We start from the raw sequence: 15990 nt of genomic DNA, 5'->3' as shown, positions 1-15990 counted from the left end.
CAGGAGAAGCAACCACACTATGTCTTTTGGCTGTGAGAGGCACATGTGGTTGTGGAGGTTTTTATCAGGGACAACTACATCTTCTCCACCAAAGAGGGCAGTGGTATGCCCTCCTCCCTGAGTACCAGGGACTGGTCTCTGGAAAGAGATGTTCATCTCCCTTGGTTCTTGTGGATTTGTAGTACTCATTCCTGTCCAGCTGGAGCTTATATTCTAGTTGAAATATCTTATTTTCTTCTGACATTCATTTCTTTTTTCACCCTGTTTTTTTCTTTTATGTATTTCATTTCCTCTCAAGCCAATTGGAAAAGAAATGTTTATTTAAGAGCTCTACGTCGGCCAGACGCAGTGGCTCACACCTGTAATCCCAGCACTTTGGGAGGCCGAGGCAGGTGGATCACCTGAGGTTGGGAGTTTGAGACCAGCCTGTCCAACATGGTGAAACCCCGTCTCTACTAAAAATACAAAAATTAGCCGAGTGTGGTGGTGTGTGCCTGTAATCCCAGCTACTCAGGAGGCTGAGGCAGGAGAATCGCTTGAACCCAGGAAGCAGAGGTTGCAGTTAGCCAAGATAACACCACTGCACTCCAGCCTAGACAACAACGAAAACTCCATAAAGAGCTCTATGTGTAAAACATTGGCCTTTTAATATTAATCCAGAAGGTAAATTGATAAGGCATCAAATTAAGAAAATATATTAATATTATGCCTCCCTTAGGCCTGGAAGTTAGTTTAAAAAAGTCTTGCCAAAACCTAAAAGTCTGCTCTGTGAGGACGCTGCTGACACGCGAACTCTCACTTGCGCCCAATAGAGCCTCAAGATCCTTACGAAGACACTTTTCAAAAACTTGAATTTGGCTTTACAGTAAGTAAGACCAGCTTTCGTTGTCTCTTCTCAGATTCAATCCCTGTCAGGACGCCCTCGATCCTGTGATGTTGGAGGTGGCAAGTAAGTAATATTCTTTCTGTTCATGTTTCAGGGACTATCTTGAAGGTTTTTCCCAAAAGGCAAGTCTCACTGCTTTGTTACAGAACTCTCAGAAACGTAACTTGCTATGTATAAATTGAAAGTCAACTGCATTTTCATAAAAACAGCCACTCTCTTTTGATACTCATATTTCATCTGTTTAAGGTAATTAAATTACATAACTATAATAACAAATAAAACTGACATAAGTATGTTTGAGAATCACACAACTGACTCTTGGTAAATACACAACTCTCCGAGTAGAAGCAGCGTCAGAAGCACAAATGTGCGGGAATCAAGAGGAGCCTACCAGCCCTGAGCTGTGGCAGGCTGTGGGCATCAGTGGCATCTTGGCCAGAGGAAAAGGGAAGCAGCAGTTCACCTGGCAGCTTGGTGGCACAGAAGTTAATTAAAAGAGTTTCTGTGAGTGTACTTAATGTCACTGAACTGTACACATAGAAATGGTTAAAATGGTAAATTTTATGGTATATTTATTTTACCACAATTTAAAAACATAAATGGAAGATGAATATATTTTCCATATGCAGTACAAAAAAAAAGTTTCTATGAAGCAATTTGTTAGTGGATTTAATAGTATGCAACTTCACTCCCTAAAAGGTTTGAGACAACTTACAAAAATATATATAGTACAAGCAAATGAAAAAGGAAGTTCATGAGGAAGTTGAGTCTAAAAGAGAACGAGGAGATGAAAGAGAGAATGAGGCCCTTGCCTTAACAGAAACTGCCTTGGGAGGGCCGGCTGGTGTGCCACGTGGGATGGTACAGACAGCTGCTGGGGAGTTTCACAGAGAGGACCCCTTGGAACTCGATGGGCTGTGTCCTGAGATAGCCCAGAGAAGGCTTCCTGGGGATGTTTATCGTAGCGTCCGTGAGAGCAGTCCCACCACTTGGAACCGAAGCCAATTCAGAACCAGCAAGGCTGCAGGGCCAAAATAATGTGGTTTGGAAATGGGATTCTTGCATGATTTGACTTAGTACATACAATCACCAGTGGGTCAGTGGGTGAACTAAATCCACTTCAAGCAATCATTGAATATGATTTCCCCCAACAGAGCTTCCTGTGAGTATATCACAGCAGCGCATTCAACGCACTCCCTACTGAGTACCTGGAGCTCAGACATTCTTTTTGGCAGGTTAAACATAAACTCAGGTAATCTGCTGAGCTGCGCCACGGGTTGATGTTCGCTTCAGAAAGTGGGAAAGCCTGCCAGGACACATGCCCAACAAAAGACGGGCTGCCGAGGGGTGCAGGACATTCCTATGGAAGGGGCAAGATTTTCCTCAAGGGAGTCTCCCTCAACCTAGTCCGGTTCAGGGGCTTCCTGGTAAAATGGAAATTTGAAAAAAATATATATATATATTTTCCTCAAGAATCAATTTTGGCTTAACCATCAGATAACCTTCAGGCTCTGAAAGCCTACATTACAGAATTGGGCTGTAGTACTTTAGCCCTCAAGAGGTTGGTTTTTTGTTTTTTTATTTTTTTTGTTTGTATTTATTTATTTATTTGAGATGGAGTATGGCTCTATCACTCAGGCTGGAGTGCAGTGGCATGCTCTTGGCTCACTGCAACCTCCGCCTCCCAGGTTTAAGTGATTCTCCTACCTCAGCCTCCTAAGTAGCTGGAATTACAGACGTGCACCACCATACCCAGCTAATTTTTTTATATATAGTAGAGACAGGGTTTCATCATATTGGCCAGGCTGGTCTTGAACTCATGACCTCAGGTGATCCACCCACCTCGGCCTCCCAAAGTGCTAGGATTACAGGCGTGAGCCACCACGCCCAGCCTGTTTTGTTTTTACAGATAGGGTCTTGCTATGTTGGCCAGGTCAGTCTTGAACTCCTGGCCTCAAGTGATGCTCTCAAAGGACCACTTGCCTTGGCCTCCCAAAGCACTGGGATTACAGGTGAGCCACCATGCCTGGCCAACCCGGAGAGTTTTAAAGCAGGTGTTTTTTAGGTGGAGAAAGTTGCTTTCTTGCTCTTATGTTACAGATAGAATTCCATTCAGTGACTCCTAGTCATGCACATATTTATTGACCCCCTAATTCTTGGCACTGGGTAAAACAATGAACAAAACAGATCAAGTTCCTGCTTTTGAGGAGTTAATAATCTAGTAGAGCAAGATGGGCAGAAACAAGCAAAGCACGGCGAAAGTCAGGTGTGGGTAAATGCACTGAAGGAGACACAACTGTAGCAGGTGGACAGGCAGCCACCGGCGGTCGTTGAGGAAACCTTTCTGATAGTGTGAGGCGACGCGGAGGGGGCTGCAGGCAGCAGGAACAGCAAATGCAAAGACCCCAAGGCAGGAGTGGGCCTGGAGCTCAAGGAGGCTTGTATTGCTTGGATCTGCACAGAGAAGATGGGAGTCGTTAGAGGGTCTTGAACCCGGGGGCGCATTACTTTCCTTAGATCAGTGGTGACTCTTTTAGGTAGTAACTATATTTGGAAAGGAACCCACCTGTATTTCTCCCAGCTGCAGAGGAACTGTGTGAACATTATTAATGACCTGGTTCACAGTGGTCACATTTTTTCCATCCTTGCTCTGTGCCGTTGGACGCTTCTCCCTGCCGCGCCGCTGCTCTCTCTGCCTTCACTCCCACCTGATCACCCATGGATCTTCTCAGTCAGAAAGCCCATCTGCTCTCATGTTGAGGACTCTGAGGTCTCAATTTTATTTTTCTAGTCCTTGACCTTTAACCCTATAAACAGTTCCATACTTCCAGCCATCTAAAAGACAAAATTCAGGCCGGGCGCAGTGGCTCATGCCTGTAATCCCAGCACTTTGGGAGACTGAGGCAGGCCGATCACTTGAGGTCAGGAGTTTGAGACCAGCCTGGCCAACATGGCAAAACCCTGTCTCTACTAAAAATACAAAAATTTGCTGGGTATGGTAGTGCACACCTGTAATCCCAGCTACTCTGGAGGCTGAGGCAGGAGAATTGTTTGAACCTGGGAGGCAGAGGTTGCAGTGAGCCAAGATCGCACCACTGCACTCTAGCCTAGGCGACACAGCAAGACTGTGTCTCAAAAAAACACAAAATAAAATAAAAAGACAAAATTTATATTCAGTTTTTCTACAACCAAAATGATCCTTCTTCCTCACCATCCGGTTGGACACCTCTCCTGCTGCCTCATTTCTTTCCAAGACTCCACAGTTCGCCCAGTCATACTTTTACCAAGAAAAGTGAGGCGAGGCTGGCAGGAGTGCGTGCTCATCTCTCTTCTGCCACTGATTCCCCCAACACCACCCTCCTCTAGTCTAGGGACACAGGGGTCCCTCCTAATCAGGCTGGCCACTTTACCACTCCCTAGTCCTCCTCCTACTGGATTTGCGGAGGCCTTTCTCTGCTAATTAACTTTCCCTCATTTCCAGAATTCTCAGTCATGCTTTTTGAAAGCATATTTACTCTCGAGTGTTCCTTACTGCTTACCCATCCTCGACCCACCATGCCCTGGCTTCCACATCTGCTGTTCAATGGAACCTTGAGAATGTCAGTTGCCTCCTGTACATAAATGAGAAATATCCCTGCTGCATCCCTGCATGTCTTCCTAGTCAGCAAAAACTCAAAGCCAAAACAGAATTCATGATCTCATCCATACCCCTGCCCTCATTCCTGGTCTGCTCACATCTTCAGTGTCCCCTGTCTCAGTGGGGGGCTCCACCAGTCCCCAGGCCAAAGGCCCCAGAGTTGTTCTTGAGTTCTACTTCCCTGTCTCTAGAGTCCACCCTGCCTCTCTGTCCCTGTGCTTATGGCCTCCTGCTGGATCGTTCAGCAGCATCACAGTGTGCCTCTCCACCTCCAGGTCTGCTCCTTGCACCCCAGGACCCCTTCCCCAAGTCTGTTAGCTGTGCTGTCCTAAGAAAAGCTGATACCTCTCTCCCCAACACTGCCCACCCCGCTTCCAGCCTTCCACTGGCGTTGTGTCGTCCTCTCATCAGTGCCAGCCTCGGGTGCTCTCTGCCTGCTTTTCCAGTTCCATCTCCACCACTAACCAGCCCTCCTAAACCCCACCCTCCCATGGTCTGAATCCTCACAGTTCTGAGGGCACACCGTGTGATCTCATACCTCCCTGCTTTTGCCCATGCTGTGAACTTGCCTGAAATCTTTTTCCTGACTAGATCACCTGAATTCTTTAGCCTTTAAACTCAGCTCAGATGTCCTCCAAAGAAGCCTCCTCAGGTCAGCTGGGCTTCCCTCCATATGGCCTCCCTCCAGGCTGTATCACTGCACTACTGAATTGTATTATGTTGCCAGTTATGTTCCTTATGGCTCAGTCTCTTGAAGCCCAGATGCCAGTGACTGGCCCCTGGGAGGTGCTCTGCTGATGCGTGCAGGAGGGAATGAAGTGTCCTCAGTGGAATTCATAACTTCCCTCTGCTCCTGGCTCGTGGCACCTTCTCCTGCATTCTCCTCTGCTTCACCCTCACTGCTCTTTTCCTAGGTCACCCCTGGACCACTGCAGGTGGTCCTTCTAATTGGTTCTCCCTGCCTTTCTTTCTGCTCCCTGAGGCCATCCTCCACACTGGAACCACAGTGACATTTCTGAAATGCCATTCTCCAACTTAACCTGGCCTCTCTCTTTCCACAGTCCCTGATCCAGACTCCTGAGAACAGCACATCTTCTCCCTCCTGCCTCTCCCTCCCCATCTGCTGCCCTCCCTCCCCACACTCTGCCCTGACACTTGACACCTGGCCATGCCCAGCTACTCGCAGTTCCATGCACACACTGTGTCACGTCCATGGCAAACCCGTCCCCTCTACAGCCCATCCTGACATGGACAACTCCTGCTTTTGTGCTCCCGGTGTCACTTGTACCCACTGGTTACACACACCCCTTCTCAAACCCAGCACAGCGCGATTCCTGCCACGTTGCAGTTACTTGCTTTCCCAGGCTGTCTCTCTTGCCCATCTGTGAACTCCAAGAACAAGGTCCTTTCAGACCTGGCTAGCAGGCCCCTCCCTGGGCCCCGCACTTGCGAGGGCTTCATTCCCAAAGGGAACATACCACCATTGTACACCCGCTAGGCCTGGGGGTGGCTAGAAAGTCAGCGAGGTGTGGACAGAGCTTGGCCGCATAGGCTGGGATAGCCATGTGCGTGCACTGCAGTGCGGAACAGGACTAGGCGGAAGAGAAGGGGACGTGGACTGAGGGCCAGGCTGCCTCTCCCTGTGTATTCTGGCACAGAACTCCAAGAAGTCTGAGAATTCTACATGTAAATCTGGCCTTGCAGGCTATTATGAGGTATAATTTGTCAGGATAGACACAGAACAAAGTTCATGTAAGGGTTTGTTCATTTGATTTATAAGTTTTAAAAATCGAAACAGATGGTATGCGGGCCTCCTTTTATACGCTTGCTCCAGGCCTGTACATTTCAGGAGCAGGCCTGACCCCAGACATACTCATCTGCTTGTTCATCATGGTGCCACCAGCACGCGGCCCGCTGCCTGGCACACGGTGCCCAGCCCACAGATTGTGATGAATGAGTGGCAACATCTCTTTGTCACTTTAAAGTTTATGAAGACTGTAATTTAAAAAATATATCTTGGAAGGTATATTGGAAGGTAGCTGGTTACTCAGAGATACTTTTTCTGGTAGCAAAGATAACTTAGAAATGTAGCAAAAAGAACTACATAAATAGAGAGCAGTGCCTCATATTTTGTAGAGGGGTTTATAATTTTCAGAATACTTCTGCATCATAATCTAATCTGGTCTTGATTATTCTAGACCCTAATCTAGTATTCCTGTAATGTGGGCACTGGTAGTCGGTGAGGAAGTGTGTTTCGGAGAGGTTAAGCTGAGCACCCGTGTTCTCAGAATGAGAGAGGCCACACCAGGACCTCCGTCTTTTGTAGCCGATGCTCTTATTTGACAAGGAAAAGGTTTCGGCCATGTTTGGTTTCCCAACAGCCAAATACATTGTAGAAAGTCATTCTTAATCTTTCTTTTTTCAGTGCTTTTCCACATAATGGTCAAAACCTAGGCCTCTCACCCTTTTTGGGGACCCTGAACACTGGAGGGTCATTGCCAGATCTAACCAACCTCCACTACTCCACGCCCCTGCCAGCCTCCCTGGAAACCACCGACCACCTCTTTGGGAGTATGAGTGTGGGGAATAGTGTGAACAACATCCCAGCTGCTGTGACCCACCTGGGTATAAGAAGCTCCTCTGGTGAGTATCTCCTGCTTAGCAGTGACCTGGTGGCTTCATCATATGTGGTCCCCACCCATGTGGCGTGTTCAGTGAATCACTGAATGAGAATGACTGCATCTCAATTAGAGACGATAATGTACCTTGTTGTATCTCCTGACCCTGTAGACATTTTTCTTGGACGTTTCTGTTTCTCCTGGGTTGATGAGTTTGAGGCAGCTCTGCTGAACCTCATTCCCTGTCATCCTCACTCACTCCTGTATCTGGGGACTTGGGGAATAAGACATGGGAGCCAAGAAATAAGCATCCACTCTGTGTTGGCTGAACAGTGTTAGTGGCTCTCATCAACATATGACAGTTTATAATTTAGGCCATCTCTCTGGATTCCTCCCATTTTCCATTAGATTTCTAAAGGGAATAATTTGCATTTTAGAAAATTTACAGCAGATATGATGAAAATATTTCTACTTAATATCTGTGTATTAAGTGGAAATCACTCACAGTTCCAGTTAAAGATGCAGCGTTAGCTATACAAAGATGCTACCCAGAACGGGACTTGGGTATTACTCTATGGGTTTGCTTGTCCATATTGAAATTATGACTACATTTGTTTGAAGCCTGACACTCTTTTTTTTTTTTTTTGAGACGGGGTCTCACTCTGTCACCCAGGCTAGAGTGCAATGACACAATCTCAGCTCACTGCAACCTCCACTTCCCAGGTTCAAGCAATTCTCCTGCCTCAGCCTCCCGAGTAGCTAGGATTACAGGCATGTGCCACAATGCCCAGCTAATTGTTTTTGTATTTTTAGTAGAGACAGGGTTTCACCATGTTGACCAGGCTCACCTCCACCCACCTCGGCCTCCCAAAGTGCTGGGATTACAGGCGTGACAGTTTCTGTATTTTCTATGAACTCCTTAAAATGCTTGGTACACACAGATTTCAAAAATGTTTAAGAGATGCTTGAGCTTTCTTTCTGCATGAATTTTTAAAAGCTAAGTTCACAGCTGTAGCTCTAATTATTATCTGAGCCAGCTGGATCACTGACCTCTTTGTGGACTGGTGAGTGGTGGATTTATGTAGGGCTTTATCATAGACATGTTCCTACCTTTAAAAATATAGCAAGTGAAGTCATCTACATGAATTCTAAAAATACGATAATTTTTTCTTTCTTTTTTTTTTTTTTTTTTTTGAGACGTAGTCTCGCTCTGTCTCCCAGGCTAGAGTGCAGTGCCATGATCTTGGCTCACTGCAACCTCCGCCTCCCAGATTCAAGCAATTCTCCTGCCTCAGCCTCCCTAGTAGCTGGGACTACAGGTGCATGCCGCCACGCCCAGTTAATTTTTTGTATTTTTAGTAGAGACGGGGTCTCGAACTCCTGACCTCAAGTGATCCACCTGCCTTGGCCTACAGGCGTGAGCCACCACCGGCATACTCTTGTCAATGTCTAGGGCAGGTGATAATCCTCTTACTCCTAGTGGTGCAGTACAGCCCCTTGCTGTAACACTCCTACCTAGAATTGTGTTGTGGAGCATTTCGTTTGGAAGGGATGCTCAGTGTTATTATCTCCAGGTGAAAGGAGTGTTTGCTGCCCTTCACTCTGAGATTCATCCATGCAAATCAGAACTCACCACCCAAATGAGAGTGGTCCCCTTCAGGTGGGTCACCTGGAAGTTTCTCTAATGATTGCAGTGATGCTGCCCTGGTGCAACACAATCTTAGGTTTGAAGAATTGATTTCAGAGAACACCTTTATTTTTGTTTTTTGGGTTTTTTGGGTCATTTTAGTATCCTTAATAGTATCAAGTTTTTCATCGACTGAGTCTCGGTTTTGATATATACACATTTGCTTCATAGGAGAAACTCTCAAAACCTTTATGCCCAGATTCAGAGTGTGGGCAATTCACCTTCTGGGTGAATCCTCGATGTATGAAGATATCTAGGGTCCCAGAAGTGAAGCAGCATCAGCACATAGCTCCGCTGGGCCTCAGGGAAGCTGGCGTTTTCTAATGCAGCCTTTGACACTTTGCTTCTAGCTGAAGATCTTATGTTTAGTCACTGGTTGTCTTCTCAAAAAAGCATTATTTCCAGAACATGTCAGAACCAATGTCAGGTTTCTGTATTTTTTTATTATTATTATTTTTTCTTTTTGAGATGGAGTCTTGCTCCGTCACCCAGGCTGGAGTGCAGTGGCGCGATCTCGGCTCATGGCAAGCTCCGCCTCCCAGGTTCACACCATTCTCCTGCCTCAGCTTCCCCAGTAGCTGGGACTACAGGCGCCCAACACCACGCCCAGCTAATTTTTTTTGTATTTTTGTTTTTAGTAGAGACAGGGTTTCACTGTGTTAGCCAGGATGGTCTCTATCTCCTGACCTCGTGATCCGCCCACCTCGGCCTCCCAAAGTGCTGGGATTACAGGCGTGACAGTTTCTATATTTTCTATTGAACTCCTTAAAATGCTTGGTACACACAGATTTCAAAGATATTTAAGAGATGCTTGAGCTTTCTTTCTGAATGAATTTTTGAAAGCTAAGCTCACAGCTGTAGCTCTAATTATTATCTGAGCCAGCTGGACCACTGACCTCTTTGTGGACTGATGAGTGGTGGATTTATGTAGGGCTTTGTCATAGATATATTCCTACCTTTAAAAATATAGCAAGTGAAGTCATCTACGTGAATTCTAAAAATACGATAATTTTTTTTTTTTTTTTTTTTGAGACAGAGTCTTGCTCTGTCTCCCAGGCTAGAGTGCAGTGGCGTGATCTTGGCTCACTGCAACCTCCGCCTCCCAGATTCAAGTGATTCTCCTGCCTCAGCCTCCCTAGTAGCTGGGTCTATAGGCGCATGCTGCCACGCCCGGTTAATTTTTTTGTATATGTTAGTAGAGACAGGGTTTCACCGTGTTAGCCAGGATGGTCTTGATCTCCTGACCTCGTGATCCACCCGCCTCGGCCTCCCAAAATGCTGGGATTACAGGTGTGAGCCACTGCGCCCGGCCTAGCCAGGCCTAGCCTGTAATCCCAGCATTTTGGGAGGCCGAGGCGGGTGGATCACGAGGTCAGCAGATCAAGACCATCCTGGCTAACACGGTGAAACCCTGTCTCTACTAAAAAATACAAAAAAATTAGCCAGGCGTGGTGGCGGGCGCCTGTAGTCCCAGCTACTCGGGAGGCTAAGGCAGGAGAATGGCGTGAACCCAGGAGACAGAGCTTGCAGTGAGCCAAGATCGCACCACTGCACTCCAGCCTGGGTGACAGAGTGAGACTCCATCTCAAAAAATAATAATAATTATAATAATGATAATAATAATTTTGCCAGCTCAAAATGCTGGGTTTTTGTCATTTCTTCCTTTCCATAACTTTTATCAAACACTTAAATTTTTTGTCAACACAAAACAACACATAGTTCTGCTCACCCCAACTGCTGGTACAAGATGGGCTGAAGGTTAAAACATAGGTATTGCCAGTTGAGATACACACAGCAGCAGCCGAATAATTGATTCGCTGAACAAAGCTGCTCCATGCCAGGCCCTGTGCCAGGTGCTGAGGAACCAGCAGGACATAGGACAGGAACTCCAGCTTCATGGAGCTCATGCCCTAGCAGCCTACGCTGCAAAAATCTCTCTCCCAAACTTCCTTACTCATGATAAAATTCGCCCCGTCCCCCAAATAAAGCATCAGCAAAAACTTCCTTTTCGAGTTGGAATAGACTGTGATGAACAATTTCCTGGGAAACAGAAAATCAAAGAGGGACCCTGGGGTGGGAGATACAGGGAAGTGTCCCCTCCTATGACTCCCTAGTGTGTTGAGGGTACTTGAAGACCACCGAGACAGCTCCTCAAGGACCATGACTCGCCGTGAAAGGATGCTCTCCAAAGGTAGCAGGGGGCGCAGGCAGTGTGCTTGGGACAGAGACCCTCAGGGGCTCTAAACAGAATTTGTTGTACAGACCTAGGGTCCTTTCCCTGGGTCTGGGCCAAGCACCTGGAACATTTGCCTCTGCTACCCCCCAGTTTACCTAGTTTTGTGCACCTAGGAGTTGTTGAGACGATCTCCCCCATCATGGGAAAACATCATTCTCATCTTGATGGCTCCGTCTCTGTTAGTGCAGGGGCATCTTTTCCTTGTCATTGGTGCGTCGGATGCTGTCCCTGTAGGAGAGCTGTCCAGGAGCTCCTTTACCTACAGAATCATTGTCGCATGTGACAGTAGACAGTTTTCTTTCATTTTTGGAAAACAAAAGATTTGGTCTGAAATTATAAGTAACTTGTGAATTTGTTGTCTTCCAGGTCTCCAGAGTTCTCGGAGTAACCCCTCCATCCAAGCCACACTCAATAAGACTGTGCTTTCCTCTTCCCTAAATAACCACCCACAGACATCTGTTCCCAGCGCATCTGCTCTTCACCCTTCGCTCCGTCTATTTTCCCTTAGCAACCCATCTCTTTCCACCACAAACCTCAGTGGCCCGTCTCGGCGTCGGCAGCCTCCCGTCAGCCCTCTGACACTTTCTCCTGGCCCCGAAGCACATCAAGGTTTCAGCAGACAGCTGTCTTCAACCAGCCCACTGGCCCCATATCCTACCTCCCAGGTAAACACACACAGACAGACCAACCACTACAGTGAAACAGACTGCAAGATATAGGAAGTGCATTCCTCCTCTTTACTATTTTGGATTACACCCATTATTACAGCAAGCACCCACGAGGCCTCAAGTGCAATCTGTTCACTCTTATATGTGAAATCAGAGCAGAGCAGAAGTGTCAATAATGCAGAATGAATTCATGATTTTCTTTTCTTTTTTTGAGAAAGGGTCTCACTCTGTCGCCCAGGCTGGAGTGCAGTGGCACAATCACGGCTCACTGCAGCCTCACCTTCCGAGCTCAAGCGATCTTCTCACCTTAGTCTTCAGAGTAGCTGGGACCACAGGCATGCATCACTATACCTGACTAATTCTTTTATTTTTTTTTATAGAGACAAGATCTCGATATGTTGCCCAAGCTGGTCTCAAATGCCTGGGCTCAAGCTGTCCTCCCAGCGTGGCCTTCCAAAGTGCTGGGATTACAGGCATGAGCCATGGCCAGCCTAATTAATGATTTTCTATTAGAATAATAGCAGATTTGCTGTGCTCATTACTCTTTAAGCAAATGTTGACCAATCTACAGTCACTAACTCACAAACTTGGGGTTGAGAGGAACAGTAGGTTAAAGAGAATGCCATCCAGAGAAATCTAAGATAACTAAGGGAAACCAGGTTAGGATTTCAAAGTTGTCATGGAAAAATCAGTCATTAACTCTGTAAGTACATTAAGCCATAGGGGAAAGCCAAAGAAAACATTTAATACCCTCCTGAAGCTTTGAGAGCGAATTAGACCTCCTCCCTAATTGTCTACAGATTTGAGAAACAAAAAGTAGTACTTTTATTGTTCATTAAATACTAAGTATATTGAGGATTATATCTCTTTGTAAGGATGAAAAGAAGTCTGTTGAGAAAGAGGCACATTTAAAAGTCACACACCCATACAAAAAAATGGAAAAATTAGCTGGGTGAGGTGGCATGCGCCTGTAGTCCCAGCTGCTCCAGAGTGGAGGTGGGAGGATTGCTTGAGCCCAGGAGGTCGAGGCTGCATTGAGCCAAGATAGCCTCACTGCACTGTAGCCTGGCAACAGAGTGAGACCCTGTCTCAGAAGAAAAGCAAAGCAAAGCCCATTATAGAAACACAGGGGTTGAAACGTCCTATAAATTCTAAACTCAGAGGTGGTTCTCCTTACCGTAATCATCGAGGAATGTATTTTTAACCTTTGGTCATATCCTCTATCTGTTACAGCATCATTCCTCACCATAAATTAATAATGATTTAGAAGGAAGAGTTGACAGAACACAACAGAGAGTTAGAGGATCTTGTTATTAGTCCCTTTTTACCAATTACTAGCTGTGGCATCTTGATTGTATGAGTAATCTCTTTTGGGCAAGGGTGAGAGGACATTTCATAATTTTTGTTTTTAAGTTTCACTGTGTCGCCCAAGCTGGAGCACAGTTGCACCATTGTGGCTCCCTGCAGCCTTGAATTCCTGGGCCCAAGCAATCCTCCTGCCTCAGCTGGGATTCTTCAAGTAACTGTGACTACAGGCCCATGTCACCACACCCAGCTAATTTAAAAAATTTTTTTGTAGAAACAGGGTCTCCCTGGACTGGGTGTGTGCCTCACACCTGTAATCCTAGCACTGTGGGAGTCCAAGGCAGGCAGATCACTTGAGGGCAGGAGTTTGAGACCAGCCTAGTCAACATGACGAAACCCCATCTCTACTAAAAATACAAAAATTACCGGGCGTGGTGGCTCACGCCTGTAATCCCACCTACTCAGGATGCTGAGATATGAGAATTGCTTGCACCCTGGAGACGGAAGTTTGCAGTGAGCCAGGATTGCACCACTGCACTCCAGCCTGGGTGACAGAGTTACTCTGTCTCAGTTAAAATTAGAAAAGAAAGAAACAGAGTCTCCCTATGTTTCCAGGCTGGTCTTAAACTCCTGGGCTCAAGTGATCCTCCTGCCTCAGCCTCCCAAAGGGCTGGAATTAGCCAGTGTGCCTTGTGTCAGGCATGAGCCACTGTGCCCTGCCATAATTTTTATTTTTATTTTTTTTAGAGACAGCATTTCACTCTCAGCCAGGCTCGAGTGCAGTGGCACGATCACAGCTCACTGTAGCCTTGAACTCCCTGAGCTCAGGTGATCCTCCCACCTTAACCTCCCAGGTACCTAGGACTACGGGTGTACGCCATCACACCCAACTAATTTTTGTATTTTTTTTTTTTTTGTAGAGATGGAGTTTCACCGTATTGCCCAGGCTAGTCCATAATTATTGTTTTCATGGTTCTTATGTTATTGAATTGCCTTTCATTTTATTTTGCAAGATTCTTTTATAAGATCTAAAAGTATTCTTGCTTTTTAGCTACGTTTTAAGGAGACTGTCTGGCCAGAGTGTCCCCTTTCAGATGTGTTTTTAATTTGTTTAATATTTAGAATTTTTTTAAAATGAATGTTGCTGGACACAGTGGTTCTGACTATAATTCCAGCTACTCAGGAGGCAGAGACTGGAGGATTGCTTGAGGCCTAGAGTTCAAGACCAGCCTTGGCAACATAGTGACACCCTATCTCTTAAAAAAAGGAAATTTTGAAAAGTGAATGTTACTCATGCATGTAGTTTAAAATGTCAAATAGTTCTAAAGGACTTGTTACAGAAAAACAGTGGTCTTTCCCCCTGTCCTTAGGCATATTTCTCACTGCCTAGAGATGGCTACCGTCAACCATTTTAGTTAATCTCTTTGATATAACCATGTTGTTACTCTTATTATTATTATTATTTTTTTTTTTTTTTTGGAGACAGAGTCTTGCTCTGTCGCCCAGACTGGGGCGCAGTGGTGCAATCTCAGCTCACTGAAACCTCCACCTCCCAGGTTCAAGCGATTCTCCTGCCTCAGTTTCCCAAGTAGCTGGGACTACAGGTGTGTGCCACCACGCCTGGCTAATTTTTGTATTTTTAGTAAAGATGAGGTTTCACCATGTTAGCCAGACTGGTTTTGCACTCCTGACCTCAGGCAGTCTGCCCGCCTCGGCCTCCCAAAATGCTGGGATTACAGGCATGAGCCACCTTACCCGGCCTAACCATGTTGTTTTATGCATTTTTTGTTCTACATTTTTTGGTGTTAGGCATTATCTAATGACATCCTACCAATGAAGGTTAGAATTTAGTTCTCTTTCCACTCTCCCACAAACCCCACCACACACATATGTGTGCACATGAGCGCGCACACACACACACACACACACACAATTTCCTACCCACCATCCTCATTTATTATAATTTTGGTTAGAGCAATACTCAATATTTAGTGTTTTTATAGTTACAATATAGTTAGAGTTGACATATAGTATACCATGAAATAAGAAAATGAGAATTTTTTCCTCCTGGGAGTTAATGTCTGACTTTTTTTGTTAGCCTGGTTATCTGTATGTATTTATGTGTATTACTAATTCAGTCCCCAACTCTTGGAGTTGGGCAGATCTCAATACATTCAAAAATAAATTCTCTAGTAGCTCTACAGGAAAGAGTGCCTGTGACTTTGTATGACTTAAAATGTCTTTATTTGATCTACCATTTAATTATTATTTGGCTGAATATAGAATTCTAGATTTGAAATAATTTTCCCTTGGAATCGATTGCCTTTTCATTTCTAAGTTGCTATTGAGAAATCCAGTGCCATTCTGACTCTTAACACTTTGCATGGAATCCCCACTCCGCCCCAGGCTTGTAAGATCTTTTTGTCCCCAATGTTCTGAAACTTCAAGATAATGTGGCTTGGCGTGAGTCCGCATATTTGGTGGGTTCCTTCAATCTGGAAACTCACAGCCTTCATTTCTGGGAAATGTTAAAGAACATTGAAATAAAGTTTCTTCAGTGATTTCTTCCCTTCAGTTTTCTCTGTTCTGTCTCTGGAACTCTACGAATGTTGACTATCCTGGACTTTTCCTCTAATATCCTTATTTCCTCTCTCTCCTCTTTTCCTTCTCTGTGGTTGCTTCCTTGTTTGTTTTGCTTTGCTTTCTGAAAGAGTGTCTCAGCTTTATCTTCCAACCCTTCTGTTGAGTTTTTCATTTCTGCTCTCATTTTAAAATTGCTATGAGTTCTTTTTTGTTCTCTCAGTGTTCCTTTTTAATAGCATCATACATATTCCACAGATGCAATATCATATTTTTCTCTCTAAGGTTTTTAGTGGTCATTTTTTTCTAATTTATTTTTATAATAAAATTTTTTAATTGCATGAAAAATAGAGAACATAATACAGTAAGTCCT

At 45.3% G+C, this 15990-nt stretch overlaps 1 protein-coding gene across 7 annotated transcripts in view; it reads left to right on the top strand.

The window, feature by feature from the left end:
- CRTC3 (CREB regulated transcription coactivator 3) overlaps positions 1–15990 on the top strand; it is a 121402-nt gene that overhangs the window by 96266 nt on the left and 9146 nt on the right. For all 7 annotated transcript variants that reach the window (XM_030929975.1, XM_030929972.1, XM_030929973.1 and 4 more), the window contains 3 exons: positions 900–949; positions 6949–7166; positions 11431–11729. In XM_030929975.1, coding sequence (XP_030785835.1) covers positions 900–949; positions 6949–7166; positions 11431–11729 — 567 coding nt within the window. The remainder of the gene's footprint in view (positions 1–899; positions 950–6948; positions 7167–11430; positions 11730–15990) is intronic.

Source organism: Rhinopithecus roxellana, chromosome 5 (genome assembly GCF_007565055.1).
Source record: "Rhinopithecus roxellana isolate Shanxi Qingling chromosome 5, ASM756505v1, whole genome shotgun sequence".
Lineage (NCBI taxonomy): Eukaryota > Metazoa > Chordata > Mammalia > Primates > Cercopithecidae > Rhinopithecus > Rhinopithecus roxellana.
Note: the sequence above shows the minus strand (reverse complement) of the source record. Positions and strands in the feature narration are given on the sequence as shown.